This window comes from Podarcis erhardii, assembly GCF_964252035.2.
Source record: "Podarcis erhardii genome assembly, chromosome: 2".
Classification (NCBI taxonomy): Eukaryota; Metazoa; Chordata; class Lepidosauria; order Squamata; family Lacertidae; genus Podarcis; species Podarcis erhardii.
The window spans coordinates 3,739,678-3,766,852 of NC_138498.1; the positions used below are offsets into that span (position 1 = coordinate 3,739,678).

General features: G+C 43.6%; 1 protein-coding gene across 5 annotated transcripts in view; it reads left to right on the plus strand.

The window, feature by feature from the left end:
• Nucleotides 1–27,175, plus strand: part of LRP1 (LDL receptor related protein 1) — a 318,544-nt gene that overhangs the window by 106,838 nt on the left and 184,531 nt on the right. For all 5 annotated transcript variants that reach the window (XM_081851654.1, XM_081851656.1, XM_081851655.1 and 2 more), the window contains 3 exons: nt 23,403–23,522; nt 24,436–24,564; nt 25,230–25,493. In XM_081851654.1, the coding sequence (XP_081707780.1) occupies nt 23,403–23,522; nt 24,436–24,564; nt 25,230–25,493 (513 nt within the window). The remainder of the gene's footprint in view (nt 1–23,402; nt 23,523–24,435; nt 24,565–25,229; nt 25,494–27,175) is intronic.

Sequence of the window (27,175 nt, forward strand, 5' to 3'; positions counted from 1 at the left end):
CCAGAAGACCTATGTAGTATCTCTCTCACTGAGCTCTGCAGAGCTGCAGGATGTGGATTCTTTAAGGGTTGGGCCTCTTAAGGCTGCATAGAGTTGTGGGGCTACCTATTATGTGAAATAGTGGGCTTTCTGTGGTGTTCTTGGGAGGTGCAGTGTTTTTAAATAAGGGACGCTTGTTTAAAACCAGGAATGTCTAGCAGACAAGCACCCTTCTTTGCTTGCACCGCAGCCTCTATTTTTGGAAGCATTACTTCTTCTCTACAGCATTTCAGGCAATGGAATTGTAAAGCAGTGATAACACTTTTGTGGCTGTCAACAGAAACCTGCCAGAGCCTCTCGCCCCAGGGCAGATCTGTTAAAAGAAAGATGTTTATGCCTGGTCTGTTACATTACCCTAGAGTTGCCTGATGCTGGGTGTCTTCCCCATTCTTTTAAAGCATATGAGGCTTTATAGTGTGTACTGCAAGAGTCTGGGCTTGCTCTGACCCCTTGGTCTGAGGCCTATTGCTTTGAGGTCTGTACCTCTCTAAATTAAAATTGGGGTTAGCTGCTGGAGGAAACCAAGGCTGCTTTCATGTCCCCTTCAGGATTTTGTTTTGATTGTTCCTAGATTCATACTGCCAACCACTGCATTAGACATTCATTTCCTTCCCTATATATATATATATATATATATATATATATATATATATACACCTCTTAAAACACCCAGAATGCCCCGTTCAGATAGGAGCACAGCTTTGCCACCAGTTGAAGCTGATGGAAAGCGCTCTGTACAACCAAGGCCCCATGAACCTCAAATGATAGTAATGGATCCAGAAGTGCCCAAAGCTGTGTACTGTACCTGCTTTCTTTAGAGCAAATGTAACCCCATCCAGAGCAGGCCACATCCCATACATTCTGTCTAGGCAACTACCCACTAAGAGGGCCTCAGTCTGGTCTGGATTAAGCTTCAGTTTCTTGGCTCTCAACCGGTCCATTACTGACACAAGGCATTGGTCTAGCACATCTGCTGCCACACCTAAAGGAGAAGTGGAACTGTGTGTCAACAGCACATCGCTGACAATGTACTCCAAAACTCCAGATGTCTGAATGTGACGCTAAACTGAGATCCAGTAAAAATGAACCTCAGCTGTGCCAAAGCCCTCCTCATAACTGTGCAGAAGGAAGAGAGGAGCAAAGGAAGCATGCAAGCCCAGCATTATTGTATAATTATAGAGTTGGAAGGGTCCTGCAATGCAAGAACCACAATGTGTACCCCCTACCCCCAAATCCAATTTGAAACCAGACCAGGCCCTGCTTAGCTTTGCAAGTGTGCTAGCAGTTTTATTGCTGCACCACTAGAAGGGCTATAGGCAAATGTAGTCATATGGGGTGGTAGCCAATGTACTCATTCCATTTCTGCAAGGATTTATGTTTGTGCAACTCCCCCCCCCCAGTATCTCCACTAGGGGAACATCCTTTGATCTAGGTTTACAGTGCTCAAAATTGTGCTGTCGAGAGAGAAGTTGTTGTCCAAATGGGCTGCCTGAAGAGGTTAGCTACAGCCCAGGCAACAGTGTTATCATGTGGCAGTCTCTTTATTTGATTTATTTATTCGTTTCAGGATTTATGGAATGCATTTGTTGAAAGTGGTGTTATTAAAAAGCAGGATAAAACTATTTTAAATAAATACATTTCTGCTAACAGATTGTCAAAATGTTGTACAAACCAGAGGGTTTGTCTGAGGCAGCCTGGTAACAGAAATAACTACTGCCTTTTGGAGAGGTTGAGGTATTTTAAGGAGCTTAGTTTTACAGTCCCCTCAGCTGTTTGGCTTCAACTTTAACACAGAAGGGTAAAGAGCTATTGTTCCTTCAGCATAGTGGTACAAACGGCTCCAAAGCCTATTTCTGAATCCTGTTTCTTAAACATGAATACAGGGTTTAATAAGCTGCATGGTCATAACACCTTGTTTACAGGTTTTATTGGATTTGTCGAGGGGAGGAGGAAAACAATGCTTGGAAGGATATTAATTTCAGATTCTTATGTCTACAGTAAATGTGACAGAATTATGTTAACACAATTGCAGTAGGTGATGTTGGGCTCAGGCCTGATGTTTGTAGTTTGTATTTCATCCCTTGTGATTTTAGAAAGAAACGACTGCCCATAGTTTGATCTCTTCCCCTCAGATTGACAATCTTTTCCCTTAAAAACCCTTCAGAATTAGAATATAACATCTTTGTTTCTCTCCATTCACCACTGCCAGTACATCCAAGTGTATATTGTTATTGCATTTTATTATGTGAGATACATGAGGGGGAGAGAGAGAGATTGATTGATTTGTCTAGGTCCTAGGTCATCTGCTGATCTTCACTGCTAAGGTAGGGATTTGAACTGGGCTCTTGTATCCCCAAAATGAGGCCTGCAAAGCAGTTGCACCCAATTCAACGTTGATTGTGCTAGCAGCTCTACTACTGCTAAGCATCTGTGAGAGATGAACTGTAAAGGAAGCACTTCAGTCAGGGTTATGTGCCAAGTAAGAATTTTATGAGATAAAGTGTTATTTGCATCAGTATGCTTAATTCATGCTGATTACAAGGCTTTTGGCATTAGCAGTCTAGGATTTATGAGCAGGGATGAGTAATTTGTGTATTCTTTGCTGCTGCTTTTCAGTAAAGTTCAAAACATCATTGAGAGGAAAATTAAAGCAAGGAGCAGGGAGGAGTGCATAGCCTGCTCTGGAAATGTGTGCTCATATGGACATTAGCGAAAAGGAGGGCTGGCACTATGCATTTTTCAAAATGCCTCTCCCCCCTGCAGAGGGGACTCTTTCTTTTGCAGAAAGCAGAAGAGAGATCTCTGATATACTCTTGTGTGACTTGGTTGTAGAAACATGAAAAGCTTTGTAGTGGAAGAATGGGGGATGTACCTAAAGATGGTATGAATGATGCAGAGGCAAAGTATTCACTTCACAATAACTGTAGCAGGAGTGCCTGTGTGAACAATGCCCTCAGACATATTAATATGTCCATAAATGAAGGCCAAGAAAATTACTGCTGCAAATTATGCAAGCTTGAACCTCTTCCAGCAGGAATATGGGAAGCAAAGGAGGAATGGCTTCTCTCAACCACTTACCAGCTCTTCTCAACCAGTGTTCTAACAACAGCTGTCATTTAGAGAAGGGTGTGTGTGTGTGTGTGTGTGTGTGTGTTAAGCAAAGGAAATTGTGATGAGCCAAATCAACGGTATTCCTTGGTGTGTGTCTTTCCAACAAGGGTTAGACTCCTGGACCCTGTCAGCATTTTCTGGGTACTCTCCCTGCCCAACAAGGGAAAAGACATATTGACTCTCCTCTCCCTCTCCTCCTCCTCCTCCTCCTCCTCCTCCTCCTCCTTCTTCTTCTTCTTCTTCTTCTCCTATTTTACCCCCTTGATTCAGGTGACCTGACTCTTCCTAAGCTATAGACAAAGCCTGGCACCATGAGTATATTTACCACAGTTGTTCTGCTCCTCCCTAGGAAATGCAGTGTTTGTTCATAGAATAATAAAATCATAGAATTGTAGAACTGTGGAGTTGGAAGGTACCCCAAGGGTCAACAAGTCCAACCCTCTTCAATGCAGCAATCTTAACTAAACCTTCTGTGACAAATAACCATCTAATCTCCACTTAAAAACCTCCACTGAAGGAGAGCCCACCACCTCCTGAAGGGACACATGGATGGCCAGTAGTACATGTGAAAAAGATCTAAGGTCTTCATAGACCACAAGCTTAACATGTGTCAACAGTGTGATACAGCAGCCAAAAAAAGCTAATGCTATTCTAGGCTGCATCATCAGAAGTATAGTGTCCCGATCAAAGGAAGTAATAGTCCTGCTCTATTCTTCCATAGTCAGACCATACCTGGAGCACTATGTCCAGTTTTGGGCACCACAATTTAAGGATATTGACAAGCTGGAACGTGTACCGAAGAGGACCACCAAGATGCTCAAGGGTGTGGAAACCAAGCTTTTATGAGGAACAGTTGAGGGAGTTGGGTATGTGTAGCTTGGATAAGAGGAGATTGAGAGGAGATATGATAGCCATCTTCAAATATCTGTCACATGGAAGATGGAGCAAGCTTGTTTTCTCCTCAGGAGAGTAGGACTCAAACCAGTGGCTTTAAGTTACAAGAAAGGAGATTTCAACTAAACATCATGATGAACTTTCTGACAGTAAGAGCTGTTCAACACTGGAATGGACTCCCTCAGTAGATTGTGGACTATAGATTTTGTAGTGTTTTGTATCAGGGATGCCTCCCTTGGAGGTTTGTAAACAGAGGTTAGATGGTCATCTGTCATGAATGCTCTAGTTGAGATTCCTGTGTTGCAGCCAGTTGGACTAGATGACCCTCAGGGTACCTTCCAACTCTAAAATTCTATGATTCAGTTTTCCTTTTATGCTCGATGTCATGGATCTCTTCACAAATGTACACATCCTTTACGTACAGTACTAGTCCTCCTCCCTTCTTGTTTGGTCTGTTTCTTTTGAATAGGATATACTTCTCCGTTTCTACATTGCAGTCATGAGTCTCATCCCACCAAGTTTTAAGTAACACCAATTAGGTGCCATGAACTGGTTGGTAGTCCATGAGGCATGAAGCAGGAGGAGCAAAGGCAGACATGCCAGCACAGTCTCAGATTGCTTGGGAAAGACTCAGAGAGGAGGAGACTTAGGCAGCTGTGGGAAGGTAGGGACCTTCAGTCTCTGCAACTACGTCACTGGGCAAGACCTACTGAAGAAGAGTTGCTGTGCTCATTAGGCCTGGTACTCTTGTGCAGATCCTGTTTATTTAAGAATGAGTTAATTACTCTGCGTAATTTACTGCTGAGGGCACAAGGAGAAGGGGATGACAGAGGACGAGATGGTTGGATAGTGTTCTTGAAGTTACCAGCATGAGTTTGACTAAACTGCGGGAGGCAGTGGAAGACAGAAGTGCCTGGCGTGCTCTGGTCCATGGGGTCACAAAGAGTCGGACACATTTAAACGACTAAACAACAACAACAATTTACTGCTGGCTTGCTCCTGACTTTAGGTCATATTTGCCATCCTGTATTAAGAGCTCAAATTTGTATTGCTTTCCCCCATATTCTGTGCATTAGTATAGAGACAATGGAAACCACAAGTTATTCCCTTCAGCTGCTTTCTTCTTGCAATTTCCTGCCCTTTAGTAGGAAGTACCACATCAGTTTCCTATGCATCAATGAAACTATTATGCCTAGTACCAGATGTTATCCTTTATAATATTGTCTCTCTCCCCCTCAGGATTTAGTTTAAAGTTCTGCTGATCAGGTTTACGAGACTTTTAGCAAACACATTATTGTCAATTGCTGTGTGGTGCAACCCGTCTCTTGACAGAAGTCCTTCCTCAAGGAAGTGAAGACAATGGTCCAAGAAGCCAAACCTTTTCTGATGACACACCTGTGTAATTTACTTCTGTTATTTCCATCTCTTTTCCTGTGCCATGACCTTCATCAGAAAGGAGTAATGAAAAAGCCCAAGGTTCTCCAGCTTCCTACCCTGAGTCTCATAGTCCCTTGCTAGGTTCTCAGTAACATGGGAAACCGACAAGCCAAGCATTTGGGGGGGGGCGGGGTAGGTGTGGTGGCATCCCCTCACATTTTCATATATACAGTTGCCCTTGCTAATAGGCAAATAGTTTGGTTAGATGCCTAGACGTATGAAAGAGAAACTAGCTAAAGCTCCATTCTCTGACCCAAGAGAGCCCTAATGCCAGTCAAATTGGCATAATCCTGCCTTTCTTCTACCAGTTCTCCAGTTTCCTAGGTTGCCACAGTTCCTGCTTCTCCTTTATTCCTCCACTCATGGCAGTGTTCAGGCAAAGTCAGCTGCATCTTTTTTTGTTTGTTTGTCTAAGTGTCAGTTCTGGGAAGCTAAACTGGAACAGAACAGTGTAGTTTTCAACCTCCTTTATCCCAGGAAACCGCTTCCTCTTACTGCACATAAACATGCTGTTGTTTTCCAGATGGATTCGTTGTCACAGTGAATGCGGTCACCTCATTTCTGAAGGGCAGCCATATTGGCAAAGGCCTACCTTTGCACTCATTCCTATGACCCGAGCGTGAGGCTGGAGGCTGCCAGAGATTGTGAAATGACGTCCCTCTTGTTTGGTGTTGAATAAAGCTTTTGGGCTCAGGGAAAGGGAAAGATATGGGATGTTCCAAGGGGTCAGCCACAGTTTATTCACCAGTAGAAAGCTTGAGGAATTTTGTGATCTCAAAGCAGCAGTTTTTGTGGATTTAGATTGTAAGGAGTGTGGTGTGGAATTTCCTCAAAATCTCTAGGGATCTTCTTGTGACAGGAGTTTCAGCGCCTGGGCCTGTGTTTTCTGAGGGCTTGTTATTCCATGTCTCCCAGCTTTGCTTTTTCATGCCAGGGAGTGGGTAGGGGGGAACCCATCCTTTTGTCTCGTCATTTCTACAATGTAAATCTTAAGTACATTACAAATTGGCCCATGCTTGGTGCTGAGTATGAACTAGCAGTAAAATCTAAAAAATATATATCAAGTAACCCCCCCCCCCACTACTCTTGCTAGGCCTTGCCACAGGTGGGCTCTGCTGCTTTTCTTGAACTCTGTTTAGTCACACATACAGGTGTGGTCTGGGACGCGGGTGGCACTGTGAGTAAAACCTCAGTGCCTAGGGCTTGCCGATCGCATGGTCGGCGGTTCGAATCCCCGCAGCGGGGTGAGCTCCCGTCTTTCAGTCCCAGCTCCTGCCCACCTAGCAATTCGAAAGCACCCCTAAGTGTAAGTAGATAAATAAGTACCACTTTATAGCGGGAAGGTAAATGGCGTTTCCATGTGCTGCGCTGGTGCTGGCTCGCCAGAGCAGCTTCGTCACACTGGCCACGTGACCCGGAAGTGTCTGCGGACAGCACTGGCCCCCGGCCTCTTAAGCGAGATGGGCGCACAACCCTAGAGTCGGACATGACTGGCCCGTACGGACAGGGGTACCTTACCTTTACAGAATAAAAAAATTCCTTCCAGTAGCACCTTAAAGACCAACTGAGTTAGTTCTAGGTATGAGCTTTCGTGTGCATGCACACTTCTTCAGATACACATGAAATGCACACGAAATGCACACATGAAATGCACACATGAAATGCACACGAAATGCACACATGAAATGCACACATGCATGCACACGAAAGCTCATACCTAGAACTAACTCAGTTGGTCTTTAAGGTGCTACTGGAAGGAATTTTTTTATTTTGTTTTGACCATGGCAGACCAACACGGCTACCTATCTGTAACTTACCTTTACAGGTGTGGTCATGCAGAACCTCATTTGGGGAACCTCTCAAGCTATATTAGTGGGCACCCCACCTCCATTCCCCATATGCATACAGAAAGGGGCATGGCCCTCACCTTTTGACCTCTCCTTTTCATTTCTAAGGTAGGTCTGGGGAACCTGTGACACACCAGAGGTGTTGTTGCACTCCAACTTCCATCAGTCCTAGCCAGTATGACCAGTAGTAAGGAATGGTGGAAGTTGTAGTCCAGGCTCAACTGGAGGGCCACCCCATCTCTGTTCTTAAAGGAACTGTTCTCTGTATAGAGAGTACTTCCTTCATGGTGATTACTGCACAAACTCTCTCTTTAATTTCATCTCCATTCTCTTTTTTTTCTCCTCTGCTGTTAACATCCACTTTCTTTCTGTGTGTGTTCTCTGCTCTCAGTTGCCCCTTGAGAGTGGTTCTCCCCAAGCTTTTGAGGCCTAAGACTCAGCTGGCAGGCTTTTTCCATGGATGCCTGCCCTATGGCAGCATGCTCCACAAAATGATAGTTACAAATTAATAGTAAATAAACAGTTCAAAGCTGGAGTTATCTCTTTATTAGTGAAACACGATGTTTACAGACTTGGCTAAGTTTCAGGTCTAATGGGCATAGCAGCTCATGCTCTGCAGGCCTTACTCTGCCGAGACTAAAAGTCGCTGCCTTCCCACAGTCAATGATATCACCTCTTCTCCAGGGCTTCTTCCAAGCAATAGGAGACTGTTGCTCCTCTGCCTGTTTCAGCCCTCTCCTGGTTCTGGGAGATGGAGGGAGGGGAGCTTGTCACAGCTGGAGGGGGAGGCACCTGTGACTCTTCAGCAGCCTGACTCCTTTCTGCCTCTTGGCCTCCCTCCTCTTCAGCTTCTGCCTCATGATTCTGGATTCCTCTCTGCCACAGATTCTCCTTCAGCTTCTGACACCACCGTTTCTCAGTTTCCCCCCTCTTCTCCCTGTGACCACTCATCACTGTCCCACCACCATTCCCCAGGCTCTGAGCCTTCTTCCCCTGGTGGTTCCCCAACTGGTTCCTCCCGCCATCCAGCCAGTCCATTACTCTGTGTGTGAGAGACAGACAGACAGACAGACAGAGAATCTCACAGAGTGGATAGTTGCTATCCCTGTTAAGCTTTTAATAGGCAGCCATGGAATGATTGAGCCTTATGGTTAAGGTCAGTCTTGTGGGAGAAGGCTCTTTGGGTGGCTGAGGAAGTCCTGCATCAGATCTTGAGAGAGCACTGAAATTAAAGTCACATCCATCTTTGAATCTGCTGATTGCTGAGTCTCTGGCTCCCCTTGAGCCATCATTTGGAGAAGGGGGTTCTTATATGGAGACCCATGCTATACTTGTAGATCCCTAGTCGGGGGTGGGGGGGACATGACCACCACTCACTCTCCAGGCTGCTAGCCCAGTTGGCCTTCCCTACAGTGGGATTGCTGTTTCCTCAGCGTTGAAGGTGAAAAAAGACTTGGGTTGAAATACCCAGCATTTTCAGATTCTCCAAGCCTGAAAAGAAAGACAGCGAAAAAGAAAGAAAAGCAATAGGTTAGGAAAAGGCCACACTGGTACTAGAAGGTGTTCTACCTCAGTTAGTTTTGAAGGACTTTGTCTCCATGGGTTTGGTACAAATGACCAGAGGGGCTCAGCCGCAGCTGCTGACACGTGTGTTGGAGGAGCTCCTTTTGGCCTTACCTTTGGCCATTTCCTTGGCTAGGTGTGCTTTATTTTACCATGCTCTATATTGTCTGTTGTGGTCTGTTTGGCACTGTCATGTCATTAGTATCATTCAATAAACAGTTTTAAGTGCTGCTGCAACCGTGGATGGGGTAGTACTCAGACTCCAGGGACAGCCAGTTTGTCTCATGGTCCATGGTGTTCTCCAGGATATGTCCAGAGGCCAAGAGCAGATTTTATTGCACAAACTAGCCTTCACAGGAAAGTCAGGTTCTGTTACATGGGTAGCCAACATGGTGGCCTTCAGCTGCTTAGAACTACGATTCCCATCAGCCCCAGACAGCATGGCCAGTGGTCAGGAGTAATGGGAATTATAAGCGGCAACATCTGGAAGGCACTATGTTGGCTTCTGTGATAACACAAGGGCTTCACAATAATATGACACATATGCTCAGCACATCTTTAAAACAACAACAACAGTGAGAGAGATGCAACAGCCGAGAGAGATATTGTGCAGAATATCTCCAACTCCCTTACGATTTTTGAAAACACTTCTCTTTCTCCTTACAAGTTCAAGCTATCAGCAAGCATTTTACCATACTTAGATTAGAATTTGGCAGGGTTGCCTGGGCCCAGATAGAGTTGCCCTAGGAACTAGATTGGGGTTTTATTCAAAAGTAATTTGAGATATGGCATCTGGACAGCTGTTCAGAGGAAAACGAAAAATCCCCCTGGGCTGCTGCAGGGGCTGAAGCCGCTTTGGGTTCTGACAAGGGCCCAAAACATTCCACACAGCAAGGACTGCCAGTTACTAGGCAGAATTATATTTTTTCAGGAGATGGAAAGCATATATTCCCTACTACTGAGTGAGTAGAAGCATAAATATCCATAACTACTCATAATAATTATAGTACATGGACTGATGTGTCATATTTACAATGCTTGACCTCAAGTCAGGTATTTTCCCACATAGTTTAATCTTTTACACAGAAAAATTGACACAGGGTGTTTGATAATATGGTAATCGATTAATCCTTAAGAGAATTTAAGCGTAGACTTTTGCGTTAAATTTCTGTTTCATTGTAAAACTGGGTTGTTATTTTTTAAGAGACAATGGTGTTGTTTTTAAGTCCAATTTAAATGTGAAAATAATTCAAATTTTCATCTTTAAATACTTTTAAATAATTGGCATTTATCCTCCTTGCTCACCACTGTAGCTTCTGACATTATCATCTAATTGACCAATCCAACATATCTATATAATCACTATGGATGTAAGATCTGGTGCCATACCATGCAGAATAACAGGAGTTAAAAAACCAAGCAAAGCAACTTAAACCCAAAGTGAGCACCACTCTCTGTAGCACCACTCCCTGGTATTAATGACTCTTTGAGGAGCAGAATCCTTCCCACCCTCCACAAAGCATCCTCAGAATGTAAAAACAGAGGTATAAATGACAACCTGATGAGTCATTCAAAGACCAAAGATCAAAGCCAGCAACATGTCTGCACGCTTATGACTCCTTGCAAAGAAGAGTTGCTTTTATTAATAGAAAGTCACATCATAGAGTGCTTGATATGTACAATGTGCAAATCTGGGCAAGTTCTTTACAAGCACACAGTAGAGTTATCAGGAGCATATCATTGTCTTAATACAAAACTGATCCATGCTTTCCTGTATAAGAAGATCGCAAGACTAACCTTTGTCTTTGTGATAAGGAGATGGAGGGAGAGAAAGGCAATATTGGCAGACTTCAGGGTTCTGCGGAAGAAACCATGAGGATGCAATAAATCTATGAAGGGTAAAAGGAGCTTGGTTGATACTAACAGTTAAGGCATATAGCCTACCTTTGCTATCCATGTTGTCCTACACCCTACAGTTGTGCATCTCTTATTCCTGCCCAAGTGCAGAACCTGACATTTGTCCCTAATAAAATTCTTTTTGTTAGTTTGGCCCAGTTTCCAATCCGTTAAGATTTTGCCTGAAGCTGCGACTGTGCCTTGCAGCCTCTTGCTCTTATGTAACCAATCAGAACCAAGAGGGGGGTTTAATACCTTGGAAAACCAGGAATTGGGTAGAGCAGAATGCCTGCCAGTCTTTGTAACTTGTCCAGAGCGGACCAGTTAGTGGGCATGAGTAACTTAGGCCCACTGACTTTAACAGGTCCACTCTGAGCAGAGCTTAGATATGACCAAAGAGCCTCAGAGCACCTTAAAACAATTTATTATGGCAGCAGCTTTGGCTGGATTACTATTTGCTTTACTGGCAGTCTTATTTGTACACACCTGCCAATTCAGGGAAAATGTTGGGTGACAGAGGCTGTGAACCATGGGAGAAAAGGCCACTGTAAACAACCTCTGCCCACAAAGAGCATCCAGTTGAAGGCAGACTGAGGAAACTAATGGATGGGGAAGAGAGGAAATGATGCACTGCTGCAAAGAGGGGGTGGGGGTGAGCATTTTGTGTCCTCCTGCCCCTCCGCTGCCACTCACCAGACATCTGACCCAGCCATGAAGTCGCCCTGCTGCAGCCCTCCCTCCCTCATGTCTCCCATCCACAGGCTAGTGACCATGCTGGGTGCTTGAGCTGGGGGAACAGGGAGCCCCCCCCATCCCCACTCAGCCGCCCCACCGCCTCTTCCTCCTCCTCCTCCTCCTCCTAGTGATCCCCTCAGGTCACGGCCTAGCTTCCCCTGCCCCTGCCCTCTCTCCCTAGTTGTTTCCTCCAGTGCCACGGGCATCCCTGTTGCCTCCTTCTGGAGCGGTCAGAGTGAGGAGGAACAAGGGGCTCCTCGGCAGCCTGTGAGAAGGCCTCAGCGTCACCCACAGTGGCCTCTGCTCATGGGGAGGAGCAATGGCTCGGCCGTGTCAGGGTTGGGTGGGTGTGGGAAGAGGAGGAGGGTCATTGGTTTGGGAGTTTGTTCGTGTTGGTGCTTAGCTTCAGGAGTTGTTTTTTGAGGGCTCCAAATTTGAGAATATGTGGCAATGAGATGATGGTAGTAAGCAGTGCCTTTTTTCTAGAAAAATAGTTGCTGGTACCGTGTACCGGCACGTACTGCCAGGAAAAAAACCACTGCCCACCCAGAAGCATGCAAAGCCGTCAATGAATTACCTTGGCAACTGCAACCGGCTGCACTTTGGGATCCTCCTCTTGGAGCGGCAGCATGGTGGATCCCCAAGGGATGCTGCTTATTGGTGTGCAACAAAAATGCATAACTATTCCATGCAAAGGGAGGGGATCAGAATGTGTCCTGGCAATAGCCTGGTTGGTGCCCTGATGTCCATAGGCAATGTCTGCAAAAAGTTGTCTGAACTCTGTATGCTTAGCAAAGAAACTTTCCTTAAGGCTGTTTGCTCAGAGCTTATTAAAAAAAAACTAAAAAAAAAAACTCTGCCATTGCCAGTGAGGATAAGACAAAATAATTCTCCTCAATGCCCTGGGTTTAATCAATGTTGTTTATGAAGTGTAATTCCATTAGTGTCAAATGAATGGTGGGTTGGGTCCTCCATTGTGCTGGCTGGATTCCAAAATGCTGCAGATGGGTGCAGTTCAGTTGGTTAGAGCGTGGTGCTGATAACACCAAGGTTGCTGGTTTGATCCCCATATGGGACAACTGCATATTCCTGCATTGCTGGGAGTTGGACTAGATGACCCTCAGGGTCCCTTCCAACTCTACAATTCAGCTCCACATGAATGGGGCCAAAGGGGATTTGCTGTTCTTTAGGATGTATGAAATGCTAGACTTGGAGCAAGCCCATTGGAATTAATGAACGTGATTAACTTAGGCTCATTAATTTCAACAAGGGTACTCTGAATAGGTCTGGTGGTGGATACAACCTTTGTTTATTTTGTGCATTGGAGTTTTTTGTTTTAAAGACACGCAGTAGCACTAAAATTGATTTGGGGGCAGAGCTTACAAAGTCCTCCCCCCCCCCATTGTATCCTTACAATTAAAGCAAATGGGCTAAAGTTAACTGAAAGTAAATTTAAGATGAGCATTAGGAGAAACATACTAATCATGGTAAGAGCAGTTTGGCAATGGAGCCTTCAAGCATCCTTGGGAATGGTGTAACTCTGGAGGATTAGAGACTACACCTCCTGCCCTCTCTCCTTCTACTTTCTTATTTTATGCTTAAAAAAAGCATGTGATGTCCATGAATCATTTTGTCTTCCTCAATTTTTCTGCTGTGGTTGTGACTTCTAGAACTTCAACACGCCCACCTACCCCTTTTTAAAACTGAAAGTTGAGATCATAACAGTTTTACAGCATTATTTTTTAAAACAGGATAGGTTTATGAGACAACTTGAAAACCTTGCATCTTATGTCACATTGCTTTGGCAGTGTGTCTTCAATTACTATGACATCATAACTGAACATTTTCTTCTTTATGGAATCTCTGTCTATGCATGCACAGGTGCCAGTTATGTAATGGCTATTGGAAATTTAATCTAAAAGTAAATAAATAAAAATCATGCTAAACTGAGAGCATTTGTTTGGCATTAGTAGAAACAAGACGTCTGAAAGGAATGCAGCAGTCTGTTTCCTGCTAGTGGCCCAACAAGGACCAGCAGGGGTTGGCCACAGTGAGAACAGGATGTTGGGCTAGATGGGCCATTGGCCTGATCCAGTACACTCTCGTTACATTCTTATGTTCTTGAAAAAAAATACTTATGTAATTAATTAGTTGCTTTCCATAATAAGTCTCAAAGCTGCTTTCAAAAATAAAATATCAGAGTACAGTTTAGGTAAAGGTAAAGGACCCCTGGATTGTTAAGTCCAGTTGAATTCAACTATGAGGAGTGGTGCTCATCTCGCTTCAGGCCAAGGGAGCTGGCGTTTGTCCACAGACAGCTTTTCGGGTCATGTGACCAGCATGACTAAACAATTTCTGGTGCAACACTGTGACGGAAGCCAGAGTGCACGGAAACATTGTTTACCTTTCCGCTGAAGTGGTATCTATTTATTTACTTGCACAGGTGTGCTTTTGAACTGCTAGGTTGGCAGAAGCTGGGACAGAGCAATGGGACAGTTAAGTCCAGTCGAATTTGACTATGGGCACAATATAACAATTGTACACAGTACAGTACAAAAAATCCAACACACAAAATATTTCAAACCAGATCAAGCAGTAAAGGTGACCAGACAATACCCTCTCTTCCCAGCTGAAGATAAACTTGACCCAAGAAAAGTATCATCAACTGTTGCGGATATGAATAGTCTAGTGTCTGGAAGAAGAGAAATGCCTTTGCCTGTCAATGTTGGCATTGGGCACGTCTACCTGGGGAGAGCATTCCATAAATTGGGAGCCATTACTGGAAAAAACCTGTTCTTTTGTCTCTAGCCTCTGGTCTGCTGCACTGAGAAGGGCTTATGATGATGTTATCAGGGTGCAGGCAGGCTCATAGGGGAAATGTCATTCTGTAAGATATTGGGGTACCAAGCTATGTAAAGCTTTATAGGATAAAACCAGTGCTTTGAATTGGGCCCAGAAGTGAACTGGCTTAACATAACACTCAATATATGAAATAAAATACAAAGTAAAACAGTAGTACATCATGTTCAGTAGTGCAACTAAACATGGACAGATCACACTGGGGGTGCTATTTCCATGTTTCCTGGCGTAAGATTTTCAGGAATATCCTAGCTATCCTGCTGTATTCTGGGGGCAATCTTGGCTTGTACCTACTGGAGGAATAAATAGTATTCACACTGCTGGAGAAACTTTCTCTTGATTGAATATTGAAACTTGAATTGTCATGGTTTATTGGAGAAATGAAGGGAAGCCTCCATTATGGAGGGCTCAGCATTGGCCTCAGTTTATTTTCTCTTTGTATTGGGGAAAATCCGGGGCAGATGGAAATTTTATTAGCATTTATTGCATGCATTAATAATAGTTAAACTGTGAAAGCCAGGCGTATCGGGAAACCTTGATGGAAGTGCTGTCTCCTTCCAAGTATCCCCTGGCTGGTGTTCTTTGTGACCTTGGTGTTTAAGAGATGAATCTCATTTTGGGAACACCATGAAACCACTCCAGGGTTCAGTGGGATCCCATATTAAGGGCTTTTCAAAACCTTTATGTTCTTTTATGTGCTCTTTTTTTTTTTTTTTTAAAAAAAGGTCACTGACGGTTTTGATATCCAGGAGGGTAGAATTATGGAAATTACATGATTCTGCAAGAAAATATGTAGCCATCTGATTCCTCAATATGTGTGGGTAGTTGCAACACTGGATAGAGTGGCTTGCAATGGCATAGTATTGCAGTGCCCCCTGAGAGACACAGAGAGCAAATCTATCATCCATTTCTGAGTGTCAGCTGCTTTGCTGACATGGGCTAAAAGAGTAACAAAAGCAGGTGGAAGAGTAAAATAAGAGAGAAAACCCAAAGACTCAGTTCATGTGACATTTTCACCTATGCACAAGCAGCCTTTGTGCTTGCCTGGCAAAATATATAACCTAACATTGGTTGTTCTTAGCAGCCATCATACTGCCAGCATGATTATTCAACATAAAATTCTGATAAATGATACAAAGAATCAAAATAGGCCTCACCAGAATGCTTACAAACTAATGGATTTGACAAAAATGGGAACAAAGGATAACATAGGGAAGAGGAAACCAAACATGCAAATGTATCGGCCAAGTGTAATGGCTTTTTGAGTGGCTGCTGATAGATATATTGTGGGTGGAAGGAACCCAGTTGGTCCCATCCACACTGATCCAAAGGACCCTAGCAGACTCATCCTTCTTTTAAGCATAGAATTGTAGAGTTGGAAGGAATCCCGGGGGTCATCTAGTCCAACCCCCTGCAATGCAGGAATCTCAAACTGGATCATACATGACAGGTGGCCATCCAACTTCTGCTTTAAAATCTCCAAGAAAGGAGAGTCCACCACCTCTCGTGGGAGTCTGTTTCACTATCACAGCTTCCAGATAGACTAGCCACTGATGAACCTTGGGAAGTAGGAACCAAATGGCATTTGTCAGCGCAAAGCTGATGAAGTTGGGATCCCCCTGTCTCTCCTTTTCCTTTTAGGCAGTTGCCAGATGAAAAAGGCCACTGGTGGAGGCTACATCCACTCTTGCCTGGTTGTACAGGTTGCATTATTAATTACATTATTAATTACAACTGCAGATCTTGAGTTCATTTAGGGCTGCTTGCATATAGAAGAAACTGTCATGTGCAAACTTGCCCTAAGGCTCTTTTCATAATGAATTCCATTTTGAAATCACTGCAAACCAATTCATTGCAAATAAATGCATGGGGCTCTTCTTGTAACCAGCTTTGAAATGCTGAACTCTTAAGTGGCAGCGGTGGCACCCAGGATGGAAAGAAAGGGGGAGCGGGTGGGTGGGAGGGAGAAGAGAGAGACAAAGAACCATTTGTAGGTCGAAGTGCACTCTAGTAGCACATAATTATTGTCCGTTTTGGCCACAAAAGCTACAGTGCTGACCCCTTTGTGCAATAATTGGAGCCACAGAAGCTTATCTTATTGCTGCCTTATTTGAGTAGCTAGCATTCCCAGCGAAAGGGTACTTTTCATCCCCCTCCCCCCTCAGTGCTCCTGAAGGTAGGAGTCTATCAATTGATGAAGATGATCATCCAAATGTCATAGACCAAATGGAGCAAGCAGCACGCAGACCTAGTGGTGGGAGGAAAAAATCCTTAAATAAGAGACACGGGGGAATGATTAATGGACTTCAATGTCTGTACACTAATGTGCAAAGCATGGGAAATAAACAAGATGAGCTTGAGCTCTTGGTACAGCAAACTAAATATGACATAATAGGCATCACTGAAACCTGGTGGGATAAGTCCCACGATTGGAATGTAATAATGGAGGGATACAATCTATTTCAGAGAAACAGACCAGACAAGAAAGGAGGAGGAGCGGCGTTATATGTCAGGGATGTGTATACCTGTGAAGAGATCCAAGATTTAGAACCTCAAAACCAAAGTGAGAGCATTTGGGTCAAAATTAAGGGAGAGAAGAATAACAGTGACCTCATTGTGGGAGTTTACTATAGATCCCCAAGCCAAACGGAGGACATAGATGATGCCTTCCTGGAACAGATGGCCAAGCATGCAAAAGGAAGGGAGATAGTAGTAATGGGGGACTTCAGTTACCCGGATATTTGTTGGATGTCAAACTCAGCCAAGAGCATAAGGTCAAACAGATTCCTCACTGGCCTTGCAAACAACTTCGTTGTCCAGAAAGTGGGAGAAGCAACAAGAGGAACAGCCATTTTAGATCTGGTCCTAACCAATGTTGATGACCTGGTTAGTGGGGTAGAAGTGGAAGGATCATTAGGCGCGAGTGATCATGCTCTTCTGAAGTTTACTATACAGCGGAAAGGAGCAGCCAAGCATACTAGGACTCAGTTTCTTGACTTTAAGAAAGCCGACTTCATAAAACTTAGGGAAGTGCTGGGTGAGATCCCATGGACAGTAATACTAAAAGGAAAGGGAGTTCATGATGGCTGGGAGTTTGTTAAGAGGGAGATAGTAAAAGCACAACTTCAGGCGATACCAATAAGACGGAAACATGGAAGGTGCCTAAAGAAGCCAGGGTGGCTATCTAAAGAACTTTTAACTGAGTTAAGATTAAAAAAGGATGTGTACAAAAAATGGAAAAGGGGGGAAACCACCAAAGAGGAATTCAAACAAACAGCCAGCATGTATGGACACAAAGTCAGAAAAGCTAAAGCACAGAATGAACTCAGGCTTGCTAGAGAGGTTAAAAGCAACAAAAAAGGCTTTTATGGGTATGTTCGTAGAAAAGGAAGAAGAAAGAAACAGTGGGGTCACTCAGAGGAGAAGATGGTGAAATGCAAACAGGGGACACAGAAAGGGCTGAACTCCTCAATGCCTTCTTTGCCTCAGTCTTCTCCGATAAAGAAAACAATGCCCGACCTGAAGAATTTGGAGCAAATGATTCAGCAGAGGAAACACAGCCCAGAATAACTAAGGAGATAGTACAAGAATACTTGGCTAGTCTAGATGTATTCAAGTCTCCAGGGCCAGATGAACTGCATCCAAGAGTATTAAAAGAACTGGCAGATGTGATCTCAGAAACACTGGCAGTCATCTTTGAGAATTCCTGGAGAACAGGCGAAGTCCCGGCAGACTGGAGGAGGGCAAATGTTGTCCCTATTTTCAAAAAGGGGGAAAGAGAGGACCCAAATAATTACCGCCCAGTCAGTATGACATCAATACCAGGGAAGATTCTGGAGCAGATCATTAAGCAAACAGTCTGTGAGCACCTAGAAAGGAATGCTGTGATCACCAATAGTCAGCATGGATTTCTGAAAAATAAGTCATGTCAGACTAACCTGATCTCGTTTTTTGACAGAATTACAAGCCTGGTAGATGAAGGGAACGCAGTGGATGTAGCCTACCTTGATTTCAGCAAGGCATTTGACAAGGTGCCCCATGATATTCTTGTAAAGAAGCTGGTAAAATGCGGACTTGACTATGCTACCACTCAGTGGATTTGTAACTGGCTGACTGACCGAACCCAAAGGGTGCTCATCAATGGTTCCTCTTCATCCTGGAGAAGAGTGACTAGTGGGGTGCCACAGGGTTCTGTCTTGGGCCCGGTCTTATTCAACATCTTTATCAACGACTTGGATGATGGACTCAAGGGCATCCTGATCAAATTTGCAGATGACACCAAACTGGGAGGGGTGGCTAACACCCCAGAGGACAGGATCACACTTCAAAATGACATTGACAGATTAGAGAACTGGGCCAAAACAAACAAGATAAATTTTAACAGGGAGAAATGTAAAGTATTGCACTTGGGCAAAAAAAATGAGAGGCACAAATACAAGATGGGTGACACCTGGCTTGAGAGCAGTACATGTGAAAAGGATCTAGGAGTCTTGGTTGACCACAAACTTGACATGAGCCAACAGTGTGACGCGGCAGCTAAAAAAGCCAATGCAATTCTGGGCTGCATCAATAGGAGTATAGCATCTAGATCAAGGGAAGTAATAGTGCCACTGTATTCTGCTCTGGTCAGACCTCACCTGGAGTACTGTGTCCAGTTCTGGGCACCACAGTTCAAGAAGGACACTGACAAACTGGAACGTGTCCAGAGGAGGGCAACCAAAATGGTCAAAGGCCTGGAAACGATGCCTTATGAGGAACAGCTAAGGGAGCTGGGCATGTTTAGCCTGGAGAAGAGGAGGTTAAGGGGTGATACGATAGCCATGTTCAAATATATAAAAGGATGTCACATAGAGGAGGGAGAAAGGTTGTTTTCTGCTGCTCCAGAGAAGCGGACACGGAGCAATGGATCCAAACTACAAGAAAGAAGATTCCACCTAAACATTAGGAAGAACTTCCTGACAGTAAGAGCTGTTCGACAGTGGAATTTGCTGCCAAGTAGTGTGGTGGAGTCTCCTTCTTTGGAGGTCTTTAAGCAGAGGCTTAACAACCATATGTCAGGAGTGCTCTGATGGTGTTTCCTGCTTGGCAGGGGGTTGGACTCGATGGCCCTTGTGGTCTCTTCCAACTCTATGATTCTATGATTCTATGACTCATTTTGCAACCTTGTGGGTAGAATCACATTTGTGTTGGTGTGCCTGGGAACTGCTGAGTTAGTCCATCCCATCCCAGATAATAATAAAAAGGTCGTTCCTGCCAGTTGCCTAGTCAGTTGTGAAATTCCAGCCCTAGTGTAGAGGAACCTGCCATAGTCACAAGAGCTTTGGAATAGTCTAAGTGAGTTGGCCTCAAACCTGCCTCTAAATATTCCCATCTTTAGTCCCTCTCATATTGGTGGTTCTTAGCAACTTTCTACAATGCTTCTGAAGTGCATTAGCATGATGCCTTGCTGTAGCAGTGGCCCAGATCAAGTTGTGTCGCCTGCATAATGTTTGATGTTGTAGCTGTTCTATATTCAAAACTTATATAGTCTGGTGCAGTGGCTTACACAACTGGGCAAGCAAACCAGCTTTTTAAATTGTGAAGGATAAGACTGGCGTTCAAGGAGGGACCACAACTCAGTGCTGGAGTGCATACTTTGCGTGCAGAAGGTCCCAGGTTCAATTCCTGGCATCTCCATTTCGAAAAAGGATCAGATAGCGGCATATGAAAGCTTGAAAGCGCAGAGAGCTGCTGCCAGTCAAAGTAGACAATGCTGGTGTAAGGCATTTTCCTAAGTTCATAACAGATCGTTACAGTTTAGGAGCTGTTGTCTGCACTTGTAAAAATGGAAATGTTTTTCTCTGCTCTTTAGGAAAACAATCCTTGTGTTAAATTTGCTACAAAGATAATGTTTGTGTATGGGTCTTCAACAACTTTGCCAAAACTAAAATAACAAGCAATTTTTCTCCCTCCACAGCTAAGCTGTACAGTTTAAAAATAATTGTCATTCTTACAGTTCAGTCATGTGGTTTGGTTGCAGCATCACATAATAACTTGGATGAGGCATAGCGGCATAATGTTGCTGCTAGATTTGTACAGTCATACCTCGGGTTACAGATGCTTCAGGTTGCGCACCGCGCCACACCTGGAAGTACCGGAATGGGTTACTTCCGGGTTTCGGCGCATGCGCAGAAGCGCGAATTGCAACCCACGTGTGCGCAGACGCCTCCTGCACGGATCACATTCGCAACCCGAGCATCTACTGTACTGCTGCAAATCTTGAAAATGGAAGTGTTATAGAGTGAAATGTTTGAATGAATGAACAAGTAAATAAATAAATAAGCCGCCTGCACACATCTTCTGAAATTATTGGGAGTCAGGTACCCCAGAGGGACTTTGACTGTAAATGAGAAATTCAGTAAAATATTTTTTTAAAAATAATATTTATTAAATTTTGTTTGACAATAAATATATATAAAAACATATCAATTTCAGATATCATCATTTCATAAACATCCTTGGACTTCCTCATGCCTCTTGTTCCTACTCTCTAGACTCATAAGTTTTACCAGCAAATTATTAACTTAATTTAGTTTATCTAATTAAAATTTCCCAATATTCAAATCTCAAATTTAATCTTTTAGATTTCTTTTGTCAAAGGTTAATTATAAGATACCATTTATCCACAATTTATCTTATTTTTCAATTACATTGACTTTTATACATAAGGGTTATTAATTTGTTAGAGCCTTGATGTTACAGATCTTACATTTTTCTTAACATTCATACAGTTTACAATGCTTTTGCAGATAGTCTTTAAACTTCTTCCAGTTCTCCTCCTCCAATTCTTCTCCCTGGTCTCGGATTCTGCCAGTCATCTCATCCAGTTCCATATAGTCCATCAGTTGCATCTGCCATTCTTCCAGTGTGGGCAAGTCTTGAGTTTTCCAGCCTTTAGCAATAAGTATCCTTGCTGCTGTTGTAGCATACATAAAAAAGGTTCGGTCCTTCTTTTGCACACTCTGGCCGACAATGCCGAGGAGGAAGGCCTCTGGTTTCTTAAGAAAGGTATACTTAAATACCTTTTTCAGCTCGTTATATATCATTTCCCAGAAAGCCTTCACTCTAGGGCACGTCCACCAGAGGTGAAAGAATGTTCCTTCAGCCTCTTTACACTTCCAACATTTATTATCAGGCAAATGATATATCTTTGCAAGCTTGACTGGGGTCATGTACCACCTGTATATCATTTTCATAATGTTTTCTTTCAAGGTATTACATGCCGTAAATTTCATACCGGTGGTCCATAACTTTTCCCAGTCAGCAAACATGATGTTGTACCCTATGTCCTGTGCCCATTTTATCATAGCTGATTTGACCGTTTCATCCTGTGTATTCCATTTTAGCAGCAAGTTATACATTCTTGAAAGTATCTTAGAGCTGGGTTCTAACAGTTCTGTTTCTAACTTTGATTTTTCCACCTGAAATCCTATCTTTTTGTCCAACTTAAAGACTTCTTGAGAAATTCAGTAAAATATTAACATCTGGTTTTGATTGGGAAAAATCTGGAGTGATGGGAAATAGTGGGGGTAATAGTATTCCCTTGTGTTATGTTGAGTACTGAAGCCAATGCCACCTATCTGTGACAGTTCCAGTGGACTGATCATTTGACTTGGATAATTATGGTGCCTGCCAGTTACTTGTGAGCCTGTTTTAGGACTGGCCCAAGACTTGTTGCCACATTCGCCTCTCCTGGTATGCCCCGCGGAGGACCTTGAGGTCCACAAATGACAACATTTTGGAGGTCCTGAGCCTCAAGGAGGTTAGATTGGTTTCAGCTAGGGCCAGGGCCTTTTCAGTACTGACTTGGTAGAATGCTCTGTCACAAGAGACTAGGGCCCTGCAGGACTTGACATCTTTCCGCAGGGCTTGCAAGACGGAGCTGTTCTGCCTGGCCTTTGGTTTGGACTCAGTCTGACCCTTCTGTTTCCCTTCCCTTCTGGTTTTGATCTACTTTTAAAATGAGGCTGCATTTTAAATTGCATTTTAACCTGTATTTTAAATTGCCCCCCTCATTATGTTTTTACTGTAATTTTACTGGTGTTAGCCGCCCTGAGCCCGGCTCTGGCCGGGGAGGGTGGGGTATAAATAAAATTTATTATTATTATCATTATCATTATCATTATCATTATCATTATCATTATCATTATCATTATCATTATTATCATTATTATTGAAATGAGTGGTGTGCCTCAGAAACTATTGCAGTGTTGCAGAGGATCCTGGGGTGGTGACTGTGGATGATGTGACCTTGTGGACAATACAAGATTCATACCCCAGCATCCTCTCAGATCTTCTTGAATTTTTCACTCCAGATTCTGGTGCTTATTTAAAAATATAAATAAAAATTGACTTTATTAGAGATGGAGATGGGCAGGTATGACATATATTAAGGATTTTGCCCAAAATAAGCTTGACCATTAGCTGCTCTCCTACCACGTCTTTGAAATGGAACTGTTGAGTTGCATTGCTGCAAACCTTTTGAATATGAGAGGGACTGGATTCATTTGGAGCATAGCATTTTGCATTTCTTAAGAGGTTCCTAAATATCAAACTAATTTGAAGAAGCAAGGCTCACTCTTTGCTGTACACCTGCCTGACTTAGGAGGGAACCTTAGGTTAAAACTGATGCACATGTAACAAAACCCAATAGGAAGATTTCTACATGAGCCTTGTAGCTTCTTGCACAACTATTTGTGCCATGCGTGAATATTAATGCAGAAGAAATATCCAGTGAATTTGTTCTCTACTCTAAGTTTTATATGTCCCTGAAATCTCCAATCCAGGGGTAGGAAACCTGTGGCCCTCCAGGTGTTTGTTGGACTCACTCCCATCAGTCCCATCTAGTATGGCTGATGGCCAGGGATAATGGGAGTTGTAGTGCAGCAACATCAAGTGAGCCACAGGTTCCCCCAACCTGTTCAAATCTAAATCACCTTCCCAGCAGCCAACTGATGCCATCCCCCCCCCTTGTTTCTTTAGAGTTCTACAAAAACTGCACAGAGATGGGATGCAAGCACCATTGTGCCCGGACTCTGAATGGCCCAGAGTGCTATTGCAACAGTACCTTCCAGCTGGCAGAAGATGGGAAAAGCTGCAAAGGTAGGTGGCAGCCGTAATACGGAACAGGAGAGAGTGCAGAAGACAGGCATCTGACAGCAGCTTCTAAGGAGGAAAAACATATGTTTGGTCTACATCTATTGTATTTTCTCTGATAGACAGTGTTGCTTGTCTCCCTGTTCTTCTCTTCCCCTCCCTCCCTCCCTCCCTCTCCCCCATCTCCTTTCCCCTCCTCCAGTCATTTTTATTTTCAGTAGGAATTCATGGTAGACTGATTTGTGTTGTGGCTTTTAAAATGATTGTGTCTGGACTTTTCGCCTTCACACGAAGCAGAAGAAATGTCAAGCTTGAGAGATACTATGAAATAATGAGCTAGTGCTGTTAGCTGTCAGTTCGGAGTCCTGGATTCTAGATCCAGATTTTCCATAGCAATTAGATGGCTCTCAGTACATAACTTACGCTGTCAGGCTTTTAATTGTGATGAACAAGAGCGTTATATTGGTGTCACTTTCAGTATGTCAGCTACGTGTCACTTTCACTTTGTGAACATTTTTTGGGGGGGCAGAGGTAGAAACAGGTATGAGATAGGTATGCATCTAATAATTCAAGAGTGATACAGGCACAGCACTTACAAGCTGGGTGTTAAGAAATGTTTCATTTTTTGGGCTTGCAAGTTATGGCAAAATCAGTTATTTGATATATGATCTTTTCACATGGAAATGCAAACTCCTTTTCTCATGGGGAGCTTTCATTCATTTCAGAGTGGCCTGTACAGGACAGTGTCCCCAGTGTATTGTGCCCTTGGAGGAAGTGAGCATGTACTTTTTTATCTCAATGTTTTGGTTTTTTAAATCCTTGTCTTTCTGCTCCATTCATGCACTTCCGCAGCAGCATTTTACTGAGATATATTAGATATCTAACAGGTTAGTAATTAGTTTCTCATTCTTCTTCACAGATATTGATGAGTGCACTCATTACGGCACTTGTAGCCAAACCTGCACCAACCACCATGGTTCCTATGTTTGCAGCTGTGTTGAAGGATATCTGCTCCAGCCCGATCACAAGTCCTGCAAAGCTAAGAATGGTAAGCAAATCAGTCATTTTCCCCCAGCCTTGTGGTTTTCTGTCTTGTGGGCAAGCAGTGGTGGCCTGGTTTGCACTCTACAAAGCACTTTTACTGTGCTCACCATATTTTCTGATTAGTGGAGCACAGTTTGGATTAGTGGAGCACAGTTTGGATTAGTGGAGCACAGACCTTCTCACAAATGTTTTGGGATGCCAGTCATCTCATGTTGGCTCTCATAAAGGATGTTGCCAGCTTGATTCCTTGGGGACCCCCAGAGTGTAATTTAGGGCCAGAAATGCTCTTTACCCCCACATTTTGCACACAATCTACATACAAAGTCACAGTGCAAGTGCACATTTACACTTATTTGCTTTTTGTGCAGGGCAATGCAAATAACTCACTTGAGTGTGAATGCTTTTTCACTTGGTGCTGGGCAGTATGATAGCGGGACAAACTGCCCCATCACACAGCCTGTCTCTCCTCCCCTTTTTACATGTTTCTTTGACATATTACAGATGAGGAATCAACACATTTTGTGCATTCTCATACTTTGTTACCTGGGGGTGCCCCTTGGCTAGTGCATTTGCTGGACCTCATCCTAAAATGAGTAGGTCCTTTAAGAAAGATGTGCATCTGGGTGCCTAATCCTTGTTTCATCTTTGGCAACTCTGTTTCTTCGACAGAACCAGTAGATCGACCTCCAATCCTACTCATTGCCAACTCTCAGAACATTATGGCTACTTTCCTGAATGGTGGGTCTGTCCCTAACATCACTCCCACCAGCACCAAGCAGACCACAGCCATGGATTTCAACTACAGAGAAGACACAGTCTGCTGGGTCCATGTTGGTGACAGCTCTTCCCAAACTATCCTGAAATGTGCCAAGATCCCCAATCTCAAGGGATTTGTTGAGGAGTGGACCATCAACATCTCTCTCAGCTTGCACCGTAAGTTGCCGCTTGCTGTATAGAAGTTCTCATGAACAGGCTCCTCCTCTCATGGAAACACACATTCCTTTAGATTAATATACCAATTTACTTTTGCATACAAAAATGTTGTGTGGTTGATTCCCACCCTCACACCCTTCCGGCTTGTTGCTGTTTTTAAGATGGTAAAAATGTAACTATTCAGTTGGCAAAATTTTGTAGAAAATGGAGCTTTTAACTAAGAAGACAACCATTTATTTTATCATCATTAATCTTGAGTGAAACAAGCGAAAAGGAAGAATTTGGGATGCATTGGAGGGTGGGGCAGAATGTTGTCTTTGGTAGATGTTGTCCCTTGAGGTGAAGCTATTACGCTTTAATATACAGATGGAAAACCGCTGAATGGGGAAGCTGAACAATTGGCTTAGTCACAAAGGGAGACAATGGCTGAATAAGGATTTCCCCCCCCAGTCTCTTGAGACCAGCACTGCTCGCTAGACCATCTTGCCTCTTGTCTGCTACTTGCTCATGACTGTCTTCTGCCTCTTCCTTCATGGCAAGTTGCACAGTTGAAATAATCTAAACATTGAAATGGAGAAGTGGAATTTCAAAGACTCCATACAATTTGGAATTTATTTTACAGCAAACTTTATGGTAAAAGGTTAGTGCCAAGTTAACACTGCCTCCTTTGGTAGTCACCTTCCAGGCGATTTATGGATTAAGTGATGTGATGTTCCTTCTTGGCAGCATCTTTCTATTGCATTTATCTGTCAAACAAAGCATCTGCACAAGTACAGTCTTATCCGCTTACATTTTCTGTCTCCTTTGCTTTAGACTCGGACCTAGTTAGGGGAAACTGGGTTTAAGTCAGTCTCTAAAGCAAGGCTTCAGCTGTTGCCACTTCTCCCTTTTATATTTCTTAGGCAGAATGCACACCTGAGGCTCTCCTGATGTCGTAGGGCTAAGCAGTGAGACAATGCGGTTAGAACCAGCTTATCCCAGAATAATTTGTGCCAGATCCATTATGTTTTACAAATTGCAGTTTAGTGAAGAGAAAGACTTTATCATTAAATGGAAGAAAGCAAAAACATGCTCAGCAAATTTACTCACTGTGTAGGTGGATCTGCTGTTCCGGATCAGGACCACAGTGGGTTCCCCTTCTGCAGTCCTGATCTGGATCTCCTGCTGTGGCTATATGCCCTGCAAAGAAGGCTTCTACTCATGCTAAAGGCCGTTTCCCTCCTGCATTAAATTGTAAATGCAGGGGAAGAACAGGACTAATTGGGATCATAGTGGAGCAGAAGATCGAATTCCTTCCTCTTCGTTATATGCTATTCCCTTGTAGCTTCTATTTAGTGAATGAAAACAAGTTTATTGCCACTTCTGGTTTATTTCTTTGTATTCTTGTTTATAGGCCACCTTTTAGTTCGTAGTCCTTACAACGCAGCTTACATCAGAGTAAGTAGCAATGTAGAAAGGGATCTGGGAAAAGACCTTTCATACACACTCCTGAGGTTTCTAGACCAATGTCAACATGCTCCAGTAAAGACAGGCTGATCTAAATCTGGACTGGGGTACCTCTGGGCCCTCAGACAGCTCTCTAGTCTAACTCCTGACATTGACCATTGGCCATGCTGGATGAAGCGGATGAGAGAGGAGAGGTCCAGCAGCATCTGGAGGGCCACAGGTTTCCCCATCCCTGG